The sequence below is a fragment of the Bos grunniens genome, chromosome 23 (assembly GCF_055505025.1).
Source record: "Bos grunniens cultivar Pamir isolate PY7600 chromosome 23, Bosgru_T2T1.0, whole genome shotgun sequence".
NCBI lineage: Eukaryota > Metazoa > Chordata > Mammalia > Artiodactyla > Bovidae > Bos > Bos grunniens.
Window position 1 is genome coordinate 19,588,214 of NC_141187.1, and position 23,031 is coordinate 19,611,244.

At 37.2% G+C, this 23,031-nt stretch overlaps 1 protein-coding gene across 40 annotated transcripts in view; it reads right to left on the reverse strand.

Moving 5' to 3' along the window:
- SUPT3H (SPT3 homolog, SAGA and STAGA complex component) overlaps positions 1-23,031 on the reverse strand; it is a 442,887-nt gene that overhangs the window by 116,270 nt on the left and 303,586 nt on the right. For 26 of the 40 annotated variants that reach the window (XM_086371946.1, XM_086371960.1, XM_086371958.1 and 23 more), the window contains 4 exons: positions 19,017-19,129; positions 17,875-17,982; positions 14,147-14,314; positions 5,320-5,430 (listed from right to left, as the gene is read on the reverse strand). In XM_086371946.1, the coding sequence (XP_086228072.1) occupies positions 5,320-5,430; positions 14,147-14,314; positions 17,875-17,982; positions 19,017-19,129 (500 nt within the window). Of the gene's footprint in view, positions 1-257; positions 1,303-5,319; positions 5,431-14,146; positions 14,315-17,874; positions 17,983-19,016; positions 19,130-23,031 lie in introns of those variants that run through there. The other 14 variants (XR_015153255.1, XR_015153253.1, XR_015153252.1 and 11 more) reach the window with 2 other exon arrangements.

A 23,031-nucleotide genomic window follows, 5' to 3' on the forward strand; every position in this document is an offset into this window, starting at 1 on the left:
AAAGCATCTGAATCTTTAGGCTGCAAGGAAATACTCTTCTGTTACACAATTAAATTCAATTAAAACAATTAAGTACCAATTAATTGTCTGATAGAAAAACTCATTTAAAGCTTTTGCTATACTGTTTTTTTAAGGCCCTAAAAGTTTCTTAATATAAGTTTTATTTTATCCTTTACTTTTTTATATTTTAATTTTCTAACATACTAGCATTATTTTCATAATTGGTAAAATGAGGAAATTTTAAAAACTGAGAAAAATGAGATTAGTAATAATTTATGCTTAAAAATCATACCAACTTTGACACATACAACAGCCTCTGAAAACCTTTTTACAATAACTTACACAAATATATAAATTCATATAAACTGAATTTGATGAAGCTTTATAAATCTGAGGCTGTGCCATTTGTTCCATAGATTTCTGTTTCACAGGAGCTAGTAAGCAAAACCTAAATAGTAAGCAAAAATCAAGTGGAAACTATGTACACTCAGTTGCTGAGACCTTGTTTTTTAATATGACAGTGGTGGTAAAAAAAAAAAAATCCATTAATGTTCTTCAGTTCAGTTCAGTCGCTCAGTCGTGTCTGACTCTTTGCGACCCCATGAATCGCAGCACGCCAGGCCTCCCTGTCCATCACCAACTCCCGGAGTTCACTCAAACTCACGTCCATCGAGTCAGTGATGCCATCCAGCCATCTCATCCTCTGTCGTCCCCTTTTCCTCCCGCCCCCAATCCCTCCCAGCATTAGAGTCTTTTCCAATGAGTCAACTCTTCACATGAGTTGGCCAAAGTATTGGAGTTTCAGCTTTAGCATAATTCCTTCCAAAGAGCACCCGGGATTGATCTCCTTTAGAACTGGTTGGATCTCCTTGCAGTCCAAGGGACTCACAAGAGTCTTCTCCAACACCACAGTTCAAAAGCATCAATTCTTCGGCACTCAGCTTTCTTCACAGTCCAACTCTCACATCCATACATGACCACTGGAAAAACCACAGCCTTGACTAGACGGACCTTTGTTGGCAAAGTAATGTCTCTACTTTTTAATATGCTATCTAGGTTGGTCATAACTTTCCTTCCAAGGAGTAAGTGTCATTTAATTTCATAGCTGCAATCACCATCTGCCGTGATTTTGGAGCCCCCCAAAATAAATTCTGCCACTGTTTCCCCATCTATTTCCCATGAAGTGATGGGACCAGATGCCATGATCTTCGTTTTCTGAATGTTGAGCTTTAAGCCAATTTTTTCACTCTCCTCTTTCACTTTTATCAAGAGGCTTTTTAGTTCCTCTTCAACCATGATCAACTTAAAAAGTGAAAATGAACATTAATTTATTCTCAGGGATAATAATCTTTAAGTAGCATTTATATCTTAATGGTATAAACTATAAGTCTGTAAAGAAGTCACATTATAATTCAAATTTTAGTTTTTTCTAGGATTACAAAGTGAGGCTTCTGTGTGTGTGTATCTGTGTGTTTGGTGGTGGGGGAAATGGTTTCTACTTTATTCCATTTGTATTTTTACCTGATTTTTTTTAGAAAATACACTCCAGCTATTACTGCTACTTCCAATACTATTACTTCTACTATTATTAATGAAATACATTAAGAGCTTATCACTTGTCAAGTTCACAGTACCCCTTAGATTCTATCATGAAGTATGTTCTATTATTATGCCCATTTTACAGATGAGGTAACTGATCCATAGAGAGGTTAAGGAACTTCCTTAAGGCTACTTTGCTAGTAGGTGCAGAGCTGGGATCTTAATCTTGGCCATTTGGTTCTAAGGTCAATCACCATGCAATATAATTTTATATAATGCCAACTACAATGCATAAAAGGATAAGATGACAAGCATCAAAATGTCTCAGGATACCCCAGTTTGCTAAGTACTGTAATGACTACAAGTCACAGGCTCTGAAGTGATTTTCAGAATTATTTAGGAAAAATCAATAATTAAAAAAAGGTAAACTAGTCTTTTTAAATGTTCTTAAGTATTTAAGATAGATACAGAAGCTAAGTCTCCACCACAGAAGATCAGGTATACAGCCATGGGAAAAGTTGCAAAAAAAAAAAAAAAATCTAACTTAAATTAACCTCAGCTTAATCTAAGTTAATCTTTTAACTTCTAGGTACGATACTCTCTTCTGATCTTCTGCAAAGGATTGAGAATAAATGAAAACACTGAAAAGAAAGAAGTCACTGAGTAAAACCAACATGCCAAAGGCAATATAGTTGTAATTGGCTGAGTGGGGACTGGAGGTTTGTAAGTGTCTCCACAGCCTTGTATGAATGGCAGGAAACTGCTGTTCCGTCACACTGTCCCCTCCCTCTCCAACACAGCAGCTACTCAGTGCAAAGCGCTGCTTGTTCTCCTTTCTCCCCTCCACCTTCCATGGCTTTAATCACTCCTTTCTTCTACCATTTCAACTTATTATTCCAAGGGGAAGAACTCACTTTCAATTCTTCATATAATGAACCGCATTCCTGAAATCTATAATGGTGTAAATTTGTACAATCATTTCACAAGTCATACAGTAGAAGGCAGAATGATGCCACATCAAAAGCACAATTTTTTGGCTTTACTGGTTGACGCTGGGATTCAGTTTCCAAGTAACCTACTGGTTGTCATTTTAATTCTCCAAATTAGTCTCATAGTTTTAGGAATAAACTATGTATCAGTCAAGTTATGGGTAATCTAAATGAGATATCTCATTTATATACACCATTAGACAAGCACTTTATGTTCAGAATGACATGCTGCAAAGACAGAATCTCTATGTTTCATAAATATAAACTAGCTGCTAATGGCGATTTTAGTTTACAAAGGAAATTTCATACTGGAGGTAAGTTAGCTCAGCCTTTCTGCATAATTTAGTTCCAGTCTAAGGTTGCTAGAAAAGCAGCCCACATGCCTCCTCTCCTTTTAGGAGCCACAGCCCAAAGCCCAGGAAGCAAAGTGTCCCTAGAGCAGCATCATATATCACCTCAGGGAGTGGACATCAGGGAACTTAGCATCAGCATCCTCCCAGCATCAGGAGAGTCTCCTCTTAACAGTGAAGGTACGAGGGAACCAGGATCGGCGCTCACACTGTTAGCATATGTGGTCTGCAAATCTATTCTACTTTAAAGAGAAATTTAACTTTAAAAGGCAGATTTCTGTATTGTAATACGTAATACTGCCTGATCCTACTACTCATGACAGACAATGGAGTGGGCGTCTACAGCCCTGTGGGCCGGGCAGATCCTTACAGTCCCGGGTAATGGAGTAGACCATTCAAGGCCTGAGGCGTGAAGAAGACTCAGTGTCCGCCTGTGCTGGCCTTCTTTCCCATCTGCTGTTGACGCTGTTCATCTGCTCTGGCAGTGGCTAAGCGGGCCTTCAAGATCATGGCTTATTTGTTCTATTTTCCAGATCTATTTACACTAAGCATTTTTAAATTGAATTATTAGTTTAAAAAACCATATTGGTTATATGTTTATTAGACAAAAATCATCTTAAACTATATTTGAATACATACACACACACACTGAATATTTCAAGTATATTTCCTGCCACATACTACAATCTTGGATTATAAAAGCAACAATACATGACTATCAGGTTAGACACGGAGGAATGAATATATAAGTATACACAGACACACAGTGTCATCAGCCAAGATGGTTCTCAGGTGATCTGACCAGTGTTTTTAAAAACAAAAAACTTGAAGAATTAATGAGCTTACCACCACCACCACTTCCATGTGAAGAAACATCACAGACCTTGTGATTAGGAGATTTCCCCTTATAGTAGATACATTTTCCTTTATGTAATTTTACCCATTACTTTTAGTAACCATTTTAGGTTATTTCTCAAAACCCCTGTCTCTCTTTGCTACCCTTTAATTAGTTCTAGATTATTATCAACTCTGCCCTTTTCTTCTCTCTCTATTCCATTGCCTCAGACTATTAGTCATTATTTGGCTCTTATCTATGGATCTGAAAATTTTAATCCTTTGTTATAAATTGGTTCTTTCAATTTCAGTTGGTTTTTAAACTCTTCCAATCAACTCATATTTCTCTAAATCTCATCTTCCTTTTGGCTAATCACATAAAATAGTCTCACTTGTCATGTAGGAGAAAAATAAAACAAGAGATACAGACTTCATTCTTTCAATTGTAATAACCTAAAAACACTCATGCAAAAGGATACACTGCTTAATCAGTAACATATGATTAATATAAATATGATGAATCATATATATGACAAATTTAATACATTAACCACAAGTGAAAATAATTGTCACCATTATAGAAAGCTTCTAGAGACAAAGAAGCTCTGACACATTCTCGTGGTCATATTGATAATGCATATGATTAACAATAACCAATGAAAACAAAGAATGCTAAGAAAGCATTCTCTTTAACTGAAACACAAGAAAAAAGATGATGAGATAATTTTGAAGAAATTATGACTTCTATCAACAGATAATAGCAAAATCCACTCAGGAAAAAACATATGCTATGTACGTACGTATGTGTAATGTTACACATACATATTCTGCTTTAGTGTGTTAAAGTAGATGTGAATATGAAAAAATGAAACAAATGGTGAATTATACTGTGCTTTAGTCATAAATCAAACCTAGCTTTCTGAAAATCAAACCAATCCCTTATAAACAGAGAAGGACTTGGAGAAAGTTATATTAACATGAATAAAGATTTTTCTTAAAAGAGCCATAAGATGAGCATTTAATTAACACACATACACACACTCTTTCTTTAGGCTGTTGAAATATAAAGTCTTTAATTCTCCATTAAAAAAAAAAACAAACCTTGATTATAAGCTTTAAAACCATTTGAAGATGTGGAAGACTGTCTGCCTTTCAGCCTACTTCAAAGCCAGTAGAGAAATCATTTCTTCTTCTTCCAACTCAAAGTATGTTTAGGAGCAGAACATCTGATAGAAGTGGTATTGCCAATCTAACCAATTTTAAAATATAAAGTGCTTCTAGCAATATTTGGATACATATAATTTGACAAAAAAAGTTTTATAAACCTAAGCTTTGAAAAATAGAAAATATAAGCCCCAAGGAAAAAAAAAAGCATAATTTGTAATTGAAAGAAAATAATATTTTGTAGAGAAAAAAACTGTTCTTCCAAAAAGAGACAAAAATGACTAACTCTTATTTCCCAAGAGAATTATGCCACTTTTATACAACAAAATTACAGCTACCACAAATTGCTTTCAACAATTCCACTGCTGCTTCATTTGACCACTTGAAAATCAAAATTCTTTCAGATTATAAATATAACTTTTTATAACTCTGTTATTACGTACTGTGAATGGGGAAAGGGGGCCAATCTTGTGGCCGTAGCGTCGGATGGCCTCTCTGATGTGGCTGGGCTGGATGGCATCGCTGTGAGCCTCAACACCACAGGCCGCAGTGCTCTGCGACAGAAAAACACATAAATTGTTACTAAATCAAAAACACACAACACAACTACAGTGTATAAAATATGAAAATAAACTTTTATAAAATGGACGGTTTTTCCCTTAGGATGCACATCAGTGCTGCCATATACTACATCTAACAACAACAAAAAAATTCCATTAGCAAATCAAAGATGACTTTTACATGACCCCTTCCAAGCAGACCAACCAAATGCAATTTTTATGCCCCCAATATTTCACCTAGGCCTGCATGTCAAGGTACAGGAGAATAGAGCCGGTTGTGAGCGGTTGAAAAGTGTCATGTGAGCTTGCTGAAAGAACTACAGGAAGCTATTTTTTAAAAAAAACATTTAAACATTTATTACTATAAATGTGTCTTGGGAGCTTGTTGGATGTATTTCTGAAATAACCTGAGAGTCATCAATTTTAAAATAAAAAATGTAAAACTGCTATATATTTATTTATAATACAGGGGATGGCCATAGAAGATCATTTCAACCTGGTTCCTAGTTTTCTAAGTGTCCTCTGTGATTCATTTTGATATTTGGCAAAACTAATACAATTATGTAAAGTTTAAAAATAAAATAATTTAAAAAAAATAAAAGAAAAAGAAAAAAAAACAAAAAAAACAAAATAAAACAGAAACTATTACTTTAATCTGCCTCATCTGTAAAAGACAAGTTTGAAAGTACACAAAGACACAAGAATGAAAAAGATTATTTGCAATAAGAGTATGGATCTCAACTCAAGAAATGTATGTAACATGATTTTAAAAAAATGAAATAGAGGTATTATATGTTTATGATTTAGTTGTAGGCTCTGGCTTCTCAAATACCTTGGTCTAGATCCCAGCCATTTCAGTTACCAGTTCTGTCAAGTCATGTAAGATACCTGTATTTTAGTTTCCTTATCTGTAAACAGGATAATAATTTTAACTGCTCTATAGGGTTGCTGTGAAAATTAAATGAGTTGATATGTTTAAACTCTTAGAACAATGCCTGACATATGTTAGCTATCAACAGCAGTAGGTTATTATTTAAATTAAAAACAGCACATCCATGTTCTTGAAATGATAAGCTAATTTACTTAAAAGTGCAGTAGGTACCAGATGCCAAGTCATCAACATTAAAGAATCAAGAGAAAGAAATAGTAGCCCATGTATTACTTATCACTCTCATTGCAGAAGTACCATGCTCAGAATTCCTTATAGAGGTATATCTAGCATGACCTCTACTGAGAGTGAAATGGCAAATCTTATCAAAATGAAAAAATACAACCATGTTTGATCCAACAATTTCATGATTTCTAAGGATTTATCCTGCAGATATATTATTATACAGGCAAAAAATAATACAGATAGCTAGACAGTCACTGCTGTACTATCTGAATTAATGAAGCAAATGTTCATCAAGGAGAGAACCATAAAATCAATTATGATACATTCATTCAATGCAATAGAAACCACAGCAACCACCATAAAGAAGGAGGCAGCTCCATATAGATTCCTATGGAGCTATCTATAAGACATACTGTTTGAGAAAATGCCAGGTGTACAACTGGATAACCATGTTATCAGCTTTTTTTTTTTTTTAAAGGCTGAACAGTACATGCTCATTTAAGCATAGGTTATTTCTGCAAAGACACCCTGAAAATTAGTAACAGTGCAGAATTTCTTTCTCTTGGAGTACAGATGGGTGTCTGGAGCATATGGGTTAGAAGAAACATTTTTCACTGTACATCCTTCTGTGCCTTTTAAATATATTTTTTGTGCCCTTTGCATTTTTTTTATTATTATGAACTAGTAAAATAATTAAAACATTCCTACAAAGAGCATCTAATTATTCAAGCTGAACCTGAAATAAGACTAAAATATAAAACGAGAGCTTGATTATTTTTAATTATTTTTAACAAGACCTGAAATAAGCCAAATAGGAATATACTCTAGAGTATCTTTCTCAATTTCATTCCAACAATACCCTAAATAACATAACTGCTGTGCCCACAATAACAAGGATTAAATTATCTTAACCCCTCACTTTGGCACTCATATAAAAGTGCACACATAGTTTTTCTTTAAAAAGAAAAAATGCTTTCTTGATTCTTATCCCAAGTACTTTGTTCCAGTTGGATTATATTAGAATAAATGCAATTATCAAGTACCTGGTGAGGCTAAAGACTCTTTTGTGAGTTGGGCTGGCCAAAAAGTTTGATCAGGATCTCATAGACAAGTGAGAACAGACATTTTGGCCAACCCCATACAACATGGGGACATTCAGTTCAGTTCAGTTGCTCAGTCGTGTCCAACTCTTTGCGACCCCATGAATCGCAGCACGCCAGGCCTCCCTGTCCATCACCAACTATCAGAGTTCACTCAGACTCACGTCCATCGAGTCAGTGATGCCATCCAGCCATCTCATCCTATGTCGTCCCCTCCTCCTCCTGCCCCCAATCCCTCCCAGCATCAGAGTCTTTTCCAATGAGTCCACTCTTGCATGAGGTGGCCAAAGTACTGGAGTTTCAGCTTTAGCATCATTCCTTCCAAAGAAAGCCCAGGGCTGATCTCCTTCAGAATGGACTGGTTGGATCTCCTTGCAGTCCAAGGGACTCTCAAGAGTCTCCTCCAATACCACAGTTCAAAAGCATCAATTCTTCGGTGCTCAGTTTTCTTCACAGTCCAACACTCACATCCATACATGACCACTGGAAAAACCATAGCCTTGACTAGACGGACCTTTGTTGGCAAAGTAATGTCTCTGCTTTTCAATTTGCTATCTAGGTTGGTCATAACTTTTCTTCCAAGGAGTAAGCGTCTTTTAATTTCATGGCTGCAATCACCATCTGCAGTGATTTTGGAGCCCAAAAAAATAAAGTCTGCCACTGTTTCCCCATCTATTTCCCATGAAGTGATGGGACCAGATGCCATGATCTTCGTTTTCTGAATGTTGAGCTTTAAGCCAACTTTTTCACTCTCCACTTTCACTTTCATCAAGAGGCTTTTTAGTTCCTCTTCACTTTCTGCCATAAGGGTGGTGTCATCTGCATATCTGAGGTTATTGATATTTCTCCCGGCAATCTTGATTCCAGCTTGTTAAGAGGGCAATATCCTGCAGACAAAGAGGGTAAGGGGTTTTCCAGCGCTTTCCTCTGTGAAAGCTCCTTTCTATCTGAAAAGTGGATTTATTTCTTTGCTACATGGCCATTGCAGAGGGACTCTTCCTTTACTTTCCCAAATAAGTTCTATTTTGGTATAGAATATGTTGGTCAAAATCTCCCAGAACTTCTGGCATGGAGATCCAATAGACTTCAAAACACTGAAGAAGGAAGTGTAAGTTAGAAACCACTTGTGGCCACTATTTGTAAGATGGCAGCAAGTAAGCCATCCTGTTTGAATCATGTTATCATTGCTAAAAATAAGAAGTTACCTTATATAAAAATAAGAATATTCAATTGTGTGAAAAATGTCATTAAAATTTCTCTTTTGCCCATTTCTGGTTTATCTGCTATAATTATGCCATTGCAAACACCAGCATAAGTTACCACATGTGCTTCTTCACCCTCTTGATTTGCCCACTGAGTTCTTTGCAAGGAAATCTTTACATCTCAAATGTGTCTGCAGTATTGTTTTCGTCTCAAAAAATACCTTCTCATTTCTGTAAACATCCCTTCCCTCACCAAAGTACTAGTAATCTGTTTAAGTTCAAAATTCATATCAAGTTTAGAATTTTTACTTCAGCAGTGACTTCATAAATTTTCTAACAGTCTTCAAAACTGTTACAGAAGGATTAGTATTAAATTTATGTATTTGCTACACTAATAAAAATATTATGTTATAAATACATATGAAGACTGTTAGATTTATATACCAATTTAGCTTTCTCATTCTGCTTGAGCCCACATCTTGGAATATTCTTTAAATTTTCAAAAATGAAACCCACATGTTTGACAAAATACTGAGTCTTGTTGTCTATAGTGTATTTATCAGAATTTCTGTGGGGACTAAACTCCTAATTTCCTAAAGTCAAGAACAAGGTGCTTGATAAAATTCTTCTTCATGTGTCAGCTGCCCTTCCCCCGGCTGTATTCATATTCCACTCTTGGATTCTTCCATTTCGTTTTTAGTTATGTCTTTTTATTCAGAAGCTGCTGCTCAACACTGGAAGTGGAAGTATCACACGGAGTTCTCCATACTTCCTGGATCTGGGCATTGTCTCTCTTCTGTCCTTGCTGACTTGAACTGAATAAAATTCTTCAACAGTTTCAACACTCAACTGCAGTACAAGAAGTTACCCTGAAACTTCGGTTGCACCAGGATCTCTTATCTGACTCTTTTCTTCCCAACATAAAAGCTGTTGGGAAGAAACAACTTTTTTTTTAATCCTTTCTCAGCTTTCCCCTTGCCAGGTAATCTAATATTTAAGAAGGACCTGGAATCTCAGATAACCCTCTTACTCTTTTCACGACTACATCTTCTGTTAAACTTGATACTTTAGATTCTACAGAGGTGTAACAGAGGAGTAATATGTATCTCCAATCAGAGCAAGGGAAAGGTTAGTAGCCTTCTGTCCCTCACTGACCACATGGATTGATGTATGACCAGAGTGGGCAGGCAAGTGTCTTTTTTCTTCTCACTCTTGTACACAGAGCTCTCTCAGTTCTTCGAGTTTATAGAGGATTTCCCTTCAGATGAAGTTGGGCCACTCCTTGGCTAAAGGCTATAGTATAATACAGTTAAATACAGTTAATTTTCTCATTCCAAAATTTAACTGAGATGTTGTGTAATCTGTCATTCTATGTAAGTAGGAAGTGATTTTTTTTTAAACTAAAGAAATTAACTAGAAAAGGTATTTGAAAAGAAGATAATAAAGAATCACCAAATTCAAAGATTCATATATTATAAAATTTGGAAAAAACACAAGATATTATCTATGCTAAACTTTCCCAACTCCCCACATTATAGGTGATACAGTGAAGATAAGGGACACTCCCAAGATTAAAATGACAGTATTAAGATATGATTATACATCAAGTTCCTTGGCTTTCAGTACCATCACAGCTGAGGTTTCCAGTGAGTAAAAAATCAAAATATAGCAAGAGCTTGAATATGGAGTAAGAAATGGTAACCCACTCTAGTATTCTTGCCTGGAGAATTCCATGGACAGAAAAGCCTGGCGGGCTATAGTCCACGCGGTCGCAAAGAGTTGGATACAACCAAGCAACTAACACTTTTAGTTTCCTGAATGTAGAAGATGCGAATAAGTAAATAAAAATAAATAAATTACTTTACATATGCATAATTACCAGGTTAATTATAAATTTCTACGTAGTTTGTAAAGCAAGTCCACTGAGGAGGTCCTTAAGTAATATTTTACACTCTAGTTTTAGTTACTGAATGAGTTGGAAAGCACTATAGCCGAAATTCTTTAGAACTACTTTACAATACAGAAGTTCTTTATTGTTCGGAGTTTCCCTTAATAAAGAAGCACTGAGCTCTGTCACTTTGAAAATAGAAGGGGGAATCCAGATACGAGGATGAAATTTAAATGTGCTCACCATCAGTTATAAGATGATATCTTGGCACAGCTCCACTACTAGTAGTGGCAAACAGTTTCTCTTGTGCCAACCAACGTGTACAGAAAAGTATACATTTTGGACAAATTATAAAAAACAAGTACCTGAAAGCAAAAGAGTGATCTCACCCGGACAAAAACTGAAAGGGCGAGTACTATATATAGGAGGAGGGAATGGCTGTGGGTTGGTTTTCTGTTTTTCTGTTTTAGCCTAAGGGTAGGCCCTAGTCAGTACAGGGTCACGGGGCCTTAGAAGCATGAAGAACTGTAGCTCAGAGTTCAGGGCAACCACAGTAGGGGTAAAGAGAAAAAGAAAATCCCAAAAAAGGACAGAATCAAAGAAAGGAAGACAAATATTCAGTGTATAAATTTTACCCAAATCTTTGACTAACTTCTAAGCTATTCCTTCGTGGGACTGAATCCAAGAAACCAAGGTAAAACTAAATAAAGGAAGAGAGCGTCTAGCTGCTGAAGAGGCATTTGAGTTTGGAGTTTATAGAGTTCCATCTAGAAGAGTAAACAGTCTGCTTAACATACATATGAACACACCACCAACACCACCTCTTCTCATAGGAATACTACAGAACCTGAAATCTCTACAATATATTACTCACAATGTCCAGCATATAATTTAAAATTACTAGACATGCAACAACACAAGAAAGTGTGACTTATACTCAATGGAGATCAAAATAATCCAGATAGTTAATTTATCATATGAGAGTTTTAAAACAGCTATTATGAAATAAAAGAAGTTAAAAAATAACAATAAACTATAAAAAGAAATCAAAAGGAAATTATAAAACTGTAAAACAAAATATCAGAAACAAGACATTAATGGATGAGTGTTAAGACTGAACGGACAGTAGATAGAGTTTGGAACATAAGGGAAGATCAACAGAAGTTATTCAACCTGAAGAACAGGAAGAAAAGATTGAAAAGGAAATTCAACAGAGCTTCGGGCACACGTTGAACAATATCAAAGTAACTAACGAAAATATACCTGGAATCTCGGAAGGGGAGAAGAGAGAACATGAGGCAGATAATAGAAATAATAAGAAATAATAGCTGATAATTCCCCCCTCAATTTAAAAGTATTCAATTTTCAAGAGGCTCAGAGGATTCTAAACAGAAAAAATGCAACAGAAAACCATATCTATGGATATCATGGTCAAACTGCTTAAAATCAAAAATAAAGATATGATTTGGAAAACATCCAAAGAAAAATAGAACATTACAAACACACAAAAAAGCTACAAAATCTTCTGACATGTGATTAAAAGCAGTGGCTCTAATATTTTCTCCCATTCTGTGGGCTGTCTTTTCATTTTGTTCATGGTTTCCTTCGTTTTGCAAAAGCTTTTATGTTTAAGTGGGTCCCATTTGTTTATTTTGATTTTCATTACCCTATGAGGTAGATCAAAATAGATCTTGTTTATATCAGGCAGCGTTCTACCTAGTGTTTCCCCCTAAGAATTTTATATATCTTGTCTTACATTTAGTTCTTTAATCCATTTTGAGTTTTTGTGTATAGTGTTAGAGAGTGTTCTAATTTCATGCTTTTACACATAGTTATCCAGTTTCCCCAACATCACTTATTGAAGAGACTGTCTTTTCCCCATTGTATTATATACTTTTGCCTCCTTTGTCATAGATTAGTTAAGCATAGGCACGTGGGTTTATCTCTGGGCTTTCTATCTTGTTCCATTGACCTATATTTCTGTTTTTGGGCCAGTACCATTCTGTTGTGATTACTGTAGCTTTGGATAAAATGATATAATCATTTGGGAAAAAAGTTCTTGTAGTTTCTTTAAAAACTGAGCACATAGCTACTCTATGATCCAATAATTTCATTTCTAGCTAGTAATTTCATTTCATTTACCTATGAAAAATGAAAGCATTTGTCCATAAAGATTTGTACTATAATGTTCGTAACAGGTTTATTCATAATACCCTCCAAACTGGACATAGCCTAACTATCAAAATGAGAATGAGTAAACTGATATACAAGCAACTTACTCATCAATAAAGAAGAATAAATTACACTTGTACTTAAAAACATAAACTTTAAAAATACCCTGAGTGAAAGAAATTTCACACAAAAGAGTATACATATTATATTCTCTTTGTATGAGGCTCCAGAAGAGAGAAAAGAGAGAAAACTAAAAAGTCAGAACTGTGTTTGCTTTTCTGGGGATGGTGACGGGATTGCCTGGAAGAGGTGTAAAAGAATTTTTGGAACTGATAGTAATGTTTTTTGTAATCTTGAGAGGGTATCAGAAAACAATGTATTTATATATCTGTCAAAACTCAGCAAATGGTATACTTAAGAATTGAGTGGTACACTGTATATAAACTTTACCTTTTTTAAAAAAGTATAATGTATACATTATAAATTTCTTTATAATGTATACATTATACAAAATTATGTGTTCTGGCACAAATTATACTGATGCCTGCTGCTTACCTTTTAATGTATCAAAAAAAAAAGAACTGGTGGATGGATAAAAGAATAAATCAGATATACATATAAAGTAAATGTAAATATAGTAAATATATTAAACATAGTAAAATTTTAATTGCAGAATCAGATGATAGATATATGGTATTCACTCTACAATTCTTTTAACTTTTTTGTATGTTTGAAAATTTTTATAATAAAGTATTAGAAAACATCAATATCTTGCTGTAAATTGGCTGTTTCTAAAATCTGATTAATGAGAAAAACAGAATACATGTTCCATCCCTGTGAACTCAGTAAGCTCTCCCTGTGCTGTGCTGAGTCACATCTGTCTCTTTGTGACCCCATGGACTGTAGCCTGCCAGGCTCCTCTGTCCAGGCGGATTCTCTAGGCGAGAATAATGGAGTGGATTGCCATGCCCTCGGGGATTTCCTGACCCAGGGATCAAACTCAAGTCACTCACATTGCAGGTGGATTCTTTACCATCTGAGCCATCCAGGGAAGCTCCACTCCACTGGAGTGGGTAGTCTATCCCTTCTCTAGGTGATCTTCTCAATCTAGGAATTGAACCAGGATATCCTACATTGCAGGCTGATTCTCTACCAGCTGAGCTACCAGGGAAGCCCCAAGATCTCTTTTCTTTGCACCAAAAAGAAAGAAAACGAAATAGAAGAATATATTAACCTTTTTTCTTTTCCTTTGCTTGGTCTTAGCCGAGTCTTGTCCAGCACTCCCATTCCCTAGGGATCCTGATGTGGTCTTCCCCGAGTGCTGTGAGCCTGCTGATGGAGCTGTTGGTGTAGGAGGAGGTGTGTTCTCAGGAGACTCTGGATAGGGCTTCATGCAAGACCCCTGTTCAAAGACATGTGGCTCTGAAATTAGGCAACCAGAACTTCTACTAACATTTTATTTAGATAGTTCATTAATTCAGTAATATTTGAAAGTTACAAATATAAAAACCCCATTTATTATTATCCAGTCCACAGAAATGATGCCATCATCTTGCCCCTAAGGGTCTAAATATATTAATTTCTAATCTGTCTGATCATTCAGATAAAAACTAAGATTCCTCAGATACAGCTTCCAAAATTTCTGCTGATTCAGTCAGATAGATATTTTTACTGAGAAGTTTTGTCAGTATTTCAAAAGCACTCAAAAGGAAGTTCTAAACTTTCCGCCCCGAACAGGATGCCTTTCAGACATTCTCTGTATCATGGTGACCGGCCTTCACTTCAGGGTGAAATAACTCACACTCAGTGCTTTAGGGTCACTGCAGCTTTATCCCTAGCTCCTCCAACACCTAGTCTCTTCCTTCCTTCAGAACATCCCTCACATCTACCTGCTTTCTTTGACTATGCCTGCAAGTCTGTTCTCTCTCCCTGGTGGAGGTCCTTCAAATATTTGAAGACTGTCTATCTCACAGCCTCTTCTCTTCTACAGGTCAAGCACCTTAAGTCCCTTCTACCACTTATTATGAGACGTGCCTTCGGGGTCCTCCTCCCACCCCTATTACTCTCCTTTAGATGGCCTCCACTTTGTCAATGTCCATCCTCTCAGATGGTGCCTAGACACTGAAACAAAACAAAAGATATTGTGATGTTTCCTTTTCAGTACCGTCACAATATTTATTATTTATCATTATAAGAAACTTATAGGCAAATAAGTCTTTTTCATATATGGTATTATAAATCTATATTTTCCCGATCCTATCAACTGTAATAACTATGCTATCTACTGACCTATTTAAAAAATTATGCTAAACTTTGTAAAACATTTTGCTGAAATTCAGATACTATTTTCAAGAATATTTCTTTGATCTGCTTGCCTAGAAACATCAAACAAGAAGGAATAAAGCTAATGTGGCATGAGTTGCTCTTAGGAAAAACAAGGTAATTCTTAGAGATCATTACTTCCAGAATATAAACCATGTGTTTGAAAAAAAAACTCTGGAAAATTAATTCAAATTAATATTAACCTTGATAATCTGAGAAACCTAAGTTTAACTAGCTCACTTCTTTATATGGCTAGTGTTCAAGAATGACAATTATTAAAATAGAATGCATGTGATTAATTCCATGCCTTGTGCTTCCAATCCAATTGACTGTACATAGCACCTCCATTTGGATCTTCTTAAAATACCCTTTTGAACTCATCACTCTTTAGCCAAGAAACTTTCAATTCTTCCTTCCCGAAGTGTCTAAGGCCTTTATTTTCTAATTTCCTACTTCCCTTCTCAATGAATCCTTGGCTTGAATATTTTAATCAGGTTTTTTCCTCCCTGTACAACTGCACTTATGCTGCCTCCAAAGCCTACAGTATTTTCCCCACTTTTATCATCTCATCAAAGTTTTATCTTTTCTTCAACACTCAACTTCTTTTCTGAAGTCTTCTTTCATTATAATTAGGGAGCTGCTTTTATCTCTGAACTTTCTGTCTATGACATTCATTTGGAAATCAGTACATAAAATCTTGAACTGTCTGTTTGTTCATTTACCGCTTTGCTTGTTTTGCAGAATGTTCTGTCTCCCTGAATACAGATCATATTAGTCTCCAGAGCCCCCACTGGTTCCTAACCTGGTAAAGTCCCTAAAGCAGCCCCTTAATTGTGCTTGCTGACCTGCAATGCTGATGAACAGGAATTCCTGGCCTAGAGTGGTCATTGTGTGTTGAGTTCGGTAATAAAGGGCAGAAAGACTTCGAGTCCCTCCAAATGTTCATTTTGACCACTAGTCATATTGGAGGAGGGGTGTCTAGCCGGCCAGGGAAATGCTGGAGGCCTGTATCAACATATTTAGCCAGGATGCTTTCTGACACTCCTGCTCCCATCTCCCAGAGAGCCCAGGAAGTTCAACACATACAAGCCATCTTTCTTAACTGCTGGGTAGCTGGGAGCAGCAGCTGTGGTTGCTGAGCACTGTCCAGGGCAGCTTGGCCACCCTGGAGAATCAAGAAAGTGCGGGGTGGAAATACAGTTTTCCTAGCCACGTAAGCAATCCCTTGAATGTTATGGGAAAACTAGGCTTGTTATGTTCACTGTAAATTTCTTTAATTAGAAATGTTACAACAAATTTGTCTGATGTTAATGAAAAGCATACTTCTACACATATTCATAAAGTGAACACGTACCAAAGACAGTTTAACGGGTGTTCTTTGACATCATAATTTGGGTTTGTAACATAAAGAAAACAAATACTGTTTAATCAACTGGGTGTGCTTTAGGGACTTTTGAAGCATGTTCACTGATAATGATGTATAACCTTTTTCAAGACAAAAATGGATTTTTAATGGGCATAAACATTTTAATTCCTACTTTAGTTCTAAGCCAATTTGGTTCCACAAGGGGCATAAAAAAGATGTCATACTTTTGGCTTGTAATAAGATACAGGCATATATCTTTATATATCTCATAAGTATCTCAGAGCAGAGACACTTAAACTTGGAGTCCAGTGGGTTCACAGATCCTTTATATTCATGGAATGGTTTCAGAGAGTCTCTGAATGCCCTGAAGTTGTATACAAAATGTGCAAATGTATTTATGGAGAAAGGATTTACAGTTTTCTTCGGATTCTCAAAGGGGCTTAGTAGCCATTTTCAGGTTATAGGTTTCACCTAACTAAATCTGAGGCTCACTTCATATTATACATGTGAATGTTAACCAAACCTCCTTGCTGCCCTCTTTATGGTCATTAGGTTGAATTATATGAAACTGATGTTTATGTTAGTGTAAAAAAAAAGTCAGATTATTTGCAAATTCATTAACTAGATGTTACATTTATGGTTTTTAGGCACATGCTGTTTACAGGAATTATTTTTTATGCCAAAAATGACACACACTTATTATACAAAGCCTTAAAGTTGGAAAGAAGACTCCACAGTCCCCACAGGTGGGGATCCCAGCAACAGAAACTGAATATAGAAAGGATCTGATTTTTGCATGATTGGGTCAATCGAACCCCAAAGGATACATGGAGCCGTATTTCTTTAGATCATGTTTAGAGATGGATCCATAACTGGAAAGTCCAACCATCAATAATGCCAGGAATTATCATTACATGAATAAAATAATCCTTTCATCTTTGAAGCAAAAATTAAATACATAACTTTTCTCCATGTTATTCAGTTAACTAAACCAAGTGTTCATCTCCCATGGAAATGAGAGGTACTCTTTCACTGAAGGGCCAGGAATACTAAATAAGGCTAAGAGAAGGTGATAAAATCACTGCATTAAGTGGACTGTTAGGGCCTGAAACATAGTAGGTATTTGTTTGAATGTTGAATGTATTAAGATTCTGTGACTGAAGGCTATATATTCCTACATAATCTTTTTCTTAGAACTACTAATGTAAACACCAAACATGAGGGGAAAAAAAAAACCCCACAGATGTGTCAAAGCCAGATTTTTTAATACTCACCTCAGCAGAGTTGTGGTACTGAATGAAGGTGGCAGAGATGGCATGGCTGAAGGGGTCTCCTGCCTTGGTTACCATGTCCTGCCTCACAAGAAGAGCCAGATCCACCAACTAGAAGATCAGAATAAGAAAGTTACAGAGCTGGAAACAGTCACCAAGGTGACTGAAACGGTAACTACATACAAGCAATTATATCCCAAATGTTATTAGTGAGATGGTCTGCCTAAAACATCTGTATTGTGGACATAAAGGTATGCTTTCATGGCTGGTAAGTGGACCTACTCATGAACACAAAGGATAAAGTCTGACTTCCTAGTGGAGTGGTTCTCAAAGTTTATAATCTCTAGGAAAACATTTTTAAATACAGATTTCTGGGTTCCATGCTCTGAGAGTCAATAATAATTCAGTACAGCTGCTCTAGGATGTAGCTTAGAAATTTACATTTTAGACAAGAACCAAGGTGAAGCGGATGCTTGCAGTCTGAGAACCAGGCTCTGAGAAACTACTAGAGGACAGTGATTCCAGACTCAGGTTTTGGGAAGCACTCAGTGGATTGTACATTTCTAGAGAGGTATTTTTCAAAGTCCAAAAATAATCTCTAAGCAAGAGAGATGTGTACTTGGAATTCAATGTTGACGAAAACTAGGCAAGGATAGTTTCTGGTTTGGCTAAAGTTGCAAGAAACAGTCACTTTTGCCTAATACCCACTGGAGCTGAGGATGCAGAGAAACATAATTGGCCTGCTGCTGCTGCTGCTAAGTCGCTTCCGACTCTGTGCGACCCCATAGACGGCAGCCCACCAGGCTCCCCCATCCCTGGGATTCTCCTGGCAAGAACACTGGGAGTGGGTTGCCATTTCCTTCTCCAATGCATGAAAGTGAAAAGTGAAAGTGAAGTCGCTCAGTTGTGTCCGACACTTAGCGACCCCATGGACTGCAGCCCACCAGGCTCCTTTGTCCATGGGATTTTCCAGGCAAGAGCACTGGAACGGGGTGCCATTGCCTTCTCCATAATTGGCCTAAATTTCAGCAAATACTGAGATTATCATAGAAGAGAACTCATGGCTGTTTTCAGTCCTGGTAGAGCAGCAGGTGGAAGGGGAAAGCAGCTACATGCAGCTTGATACGACAGATTCAAGTTCTTACCTGTGCCACAGTTTCATACGCTAAATATGCTAAAATTTCCATAGCAATAACATTGGGCTTTATCTCCATACTACCGCAGTCCAACCAGTCTCGAAATTTGGACCCTTTTTTGGCTAGTCATTAAAAAAAAAGTAGAGAATATTTAGTTTTTGAAGTGTTTTAATACTGCATATTACTATCGCAAAGTGAAAAATATATCTATTGAAAACAATGTGCATAAAATGTAATTTTTGAAAACTCTTATTAGTGTCTAGATATATTCTAGTCCCAAGAACGCCTGTACACGTTTGCATCTTTCATATCTCTGCTGCCTAGAAGTACGTTAAACCACTGAATGCTTAGCACTTCTTACAGTGTGTTAGAATAGCTTATCACTGACCATAGATTCTGTTCTAACAATAGTCAGAAGAATCACTTGCTTGATGTAACTTTATTCTTATGGAAAGAAAATCCTGGAAGAAAGAATCTGTGATGAAAAAAGGAACACACGGAAATGTATTTTTCAGTTCAGTTCAGTCGCCCAGTCGTGTCGAACTCTTTGTGACCCTGTGAATTGCAGCATGCCAGGCCTCCCTGTCCATCACCAACTCCCAGAGTTCACTCAAACTCATGTCCATCGAGTCAGTGATGCCATCCAGCCATCTCATCCTCTGTCATCCCCTTCTCCTCCTGCCCCCAATCCCTCCCAGCATCAGAGTCTTTTCCAATGAGTCAACTCTTCACATGAGGTGGCCAAAGTACTGGAGTTTCAGCTTTAGCATCATTCCTTCCAAAGAACACCCAGGGCTGATCTCCTTCAGAATGGACTGGTTGGATCTCCTTGCAGTCCAAGGGACTCTCAAGAGTCTTCTCCAACACCACAGTTCAAAAGCATCAATTCTTCTGCACTCAGCTTACTACCTTTCAAAATAGGTCTGTTTCTTGAGTAGGCTCGAAGTTGTGAATTTAGAATTAAATGGAACAAACTGATATCTGGCCTGATCTAAGTCTGTGCTTACATTTTCCTGATGAAAAATGTGTCCATATTCTTAAGCGTGATTCTCAAAACCACCCAGAATGATTCCAACCTTCCTTTATATTATTCCCTAATTAAAATGTCACCTGGGCTTGAATTAATCTTCTTTGTGTTGACCCCTGCATGGGATACTCTCCTATCACTTGACTTCATTCATATGAATCTTGCCCAGGGCCACAGACACACGTTCCCCATTCCAATCATTTACTGAACGCTTATCAGAGATCATTCTGTGTCTGCTCGTGATTTCACAAGCCACATTACAAGTTTTGTGGGTCGACACCACGCATCTCATCTCTCTGCATACCTACCAGTACTGAAAACACAAGGAATCTTCTGTTAGGTATCTCGAAACTGCCACAGCACTATGCAGTCTAATGTGACATAGGGCCACAGTAATAAGATATCACTTATTACTATTAATATATTATTAATAAACTATAAATTATATAAATAATTATAATTAATAATTATAAATTAATAAGTTGTTATTAATATATTGTTACTTATTAATAGTAATAAGATATTACTAACTTAACTAGTAATCTAGAGGAAAAGATTGATAGTCAAGATTTTATCACATCTATAACATAATCATCTTTAAAAAATCCACTGATTATTCTTTTGGTTAATCTGGTCCTACAAGTCTGTGAAACACTTAATGGTAACTCCAAGCATGATGTTTTGATCCTGATAGATACAGTCCTCCTGGATTTCACATACAGAGAGTTTTCTGTGAAATAAATCACAGGAGACATTAAGTCCTGCTATTGAAGCATGTATCCAAAGCTGTCAGCCGTGGCCGAGTTACGGTGATCCCCACTGAAGCTATCTCCCTAAAGGAACCGATCTTCCCAGTGCTCTCTGACATGTAACATTCCATCTAACTAGGAAGCTGTAATAGCTCACCAACACTTGGTTCACATCTGTGGAATACTTCTGAAGTTAACAGGCAGCAATTTGGCAAGATCAATAAAATGCACCTTATTCATTTCTCCCTTTGACAGACAGTTATAGGGAAACTGGTTGGGCCACAGACTTGGATTACCATGATACTGAATGGTTTGCCTTAGAAATGAACAGAGATCATTCTTTCGTTTTTGAGATTGCATCCAAGTACTGCATTTCAGACTCTTTTGTTGACTATGATGGCTACTCCATTTCTTCTAAGGGATTCTTGCCCACAATAGTAGATATAATGGTCATCTGAGTTAAATTCACCCATTCCAGTCCATTTTAGTTTGCTGATTCCTAGAATGTTGACGTTCACTCTTGCCATCTCCTGTTTGACCACTTCCAATCTGCCTTGACTCATGGACCTGACATTCTGGGTTCCTATGCAGTATTGCTCTTTACAGCATCAGACCTTGCTTCCATCACCAGTCACATCCACAACTGGGTGCTGTTTTGCTTTGGCTCTGTCTCTATATTCTTTCTGGAATTATTTCTCCACTGATCTCCAGTAGCATATTGGGCACCTACTGACCTGGGGAGTTTATCTTTTGGTGTCCTATCTTTTTGCCTTTTCATACTGTTCATAGCGTTGTCAAGGCAAGAATACTGAAGTGGCTTGCCATTCCCTTCTCCAGTGGACCACATTTTGTCAGAACTCTCCACCATGACCCATCTGTCTTGGGTGGCCCTACATAGCACGGCTCAAAGTTTCATTGAGTTAGACAAGGCTGTGGTCCATGTGATTAGATTGGTTAGTTTTCTGTGATTCTGGTTTTCAGTCTGTCTGCCCTCTGATAGATGATGGTGAAGGAAAAGACCCTGATGCTGGGAAAGATAGAAGGCGGGAGGAGAAGGGGACGACAGAGGATGAGATGGTTGGATAGCATCACTGACTCAATGGACATGAGTTTGAGTAAACTTCGGGAGCTGGTGATGGACAGGGAGGCCTGGCATGCTGCAGTCCACGGTGTCGCAAAGAGTCAGATATGACTGAGTGACTGAACTGAACAGTGACTTTGCTCTGAACACTTGATTTTAAAAGTGAGGGAAAGGAGAGCTCTTGGTCAGATCTGTCCATCAACGCAACAGAATGGGCACCTTCCTCATTAGCTCTTCCACACTGAGAAGGCAGAGGTGAGGACCCTGGGTGTGTCGTGGTATCCTAGCACCCAGAATAGTGCCCGGCATTAGTGCATTCACCATAAATATTTCTAGAAGAAATGAGTGAGTGAATGAAAGAACAAACAAATGATAGATAGTTCTTTAGTAAAAGGACAGGATCCAAACTGCTCCATACATCAGAAAAGATGCACAGAGGTCCCATAAGACTACTTGGTGTCACTAAGTTGCATCTGACTCTTGCGACCCCATGGACCGTATAGTGCACCAGGCTCCTCTGTCCATGGGATTTTCCAGGCAAGAATACTGGAGTGGGGTGCCATTTCCTTCTCCCAAACTGCTTGGGTTACTCCTATTCCTGCAACAGGTGAAGATTCTTAGGTAATTCTGTCCCTGAGACATGGGAAGGACTGTTTCAGAGATGGATCCTGCCAGGGTAAAAGTGGGTCCAACACAAGATGCATAGAGACCTCCAGTCATGATGGTGTGTTTTTACCAGATCTGAGGAGGGCATCAGACTCGATGAGTTCCTTTTCCTTCATCCCTTTTCTCACTGTATCAGGATTAATCCTAGAAATTTATCAACTTATTCAGAATAATAATGATCGATAATAATGATCAATAAATTTATCAATTTATTCAGAACCTTGACCAAAGGTCAAAAGTTCCTAGGATCATCCTCCTTCTGATATTCCTTGGTTTTTAGCCTGTGCTGGAAATAAACTTTATATAATAATTTCATATGGAAATGTAAGGTTAGTTAATTCTCATATACTTTGTCTTTCTCGTCAGTAACCGGGGCAAAAGCCATTCCATTCTCACCTCTCACCCCTCCATGTTATTTCATTATTTTTTCCATATCCCTTTTCACCAGCCCTGCCAGTCCTGACCCTTCCCTCAGGGCCCTCTGTGATGCTCACTGTACTC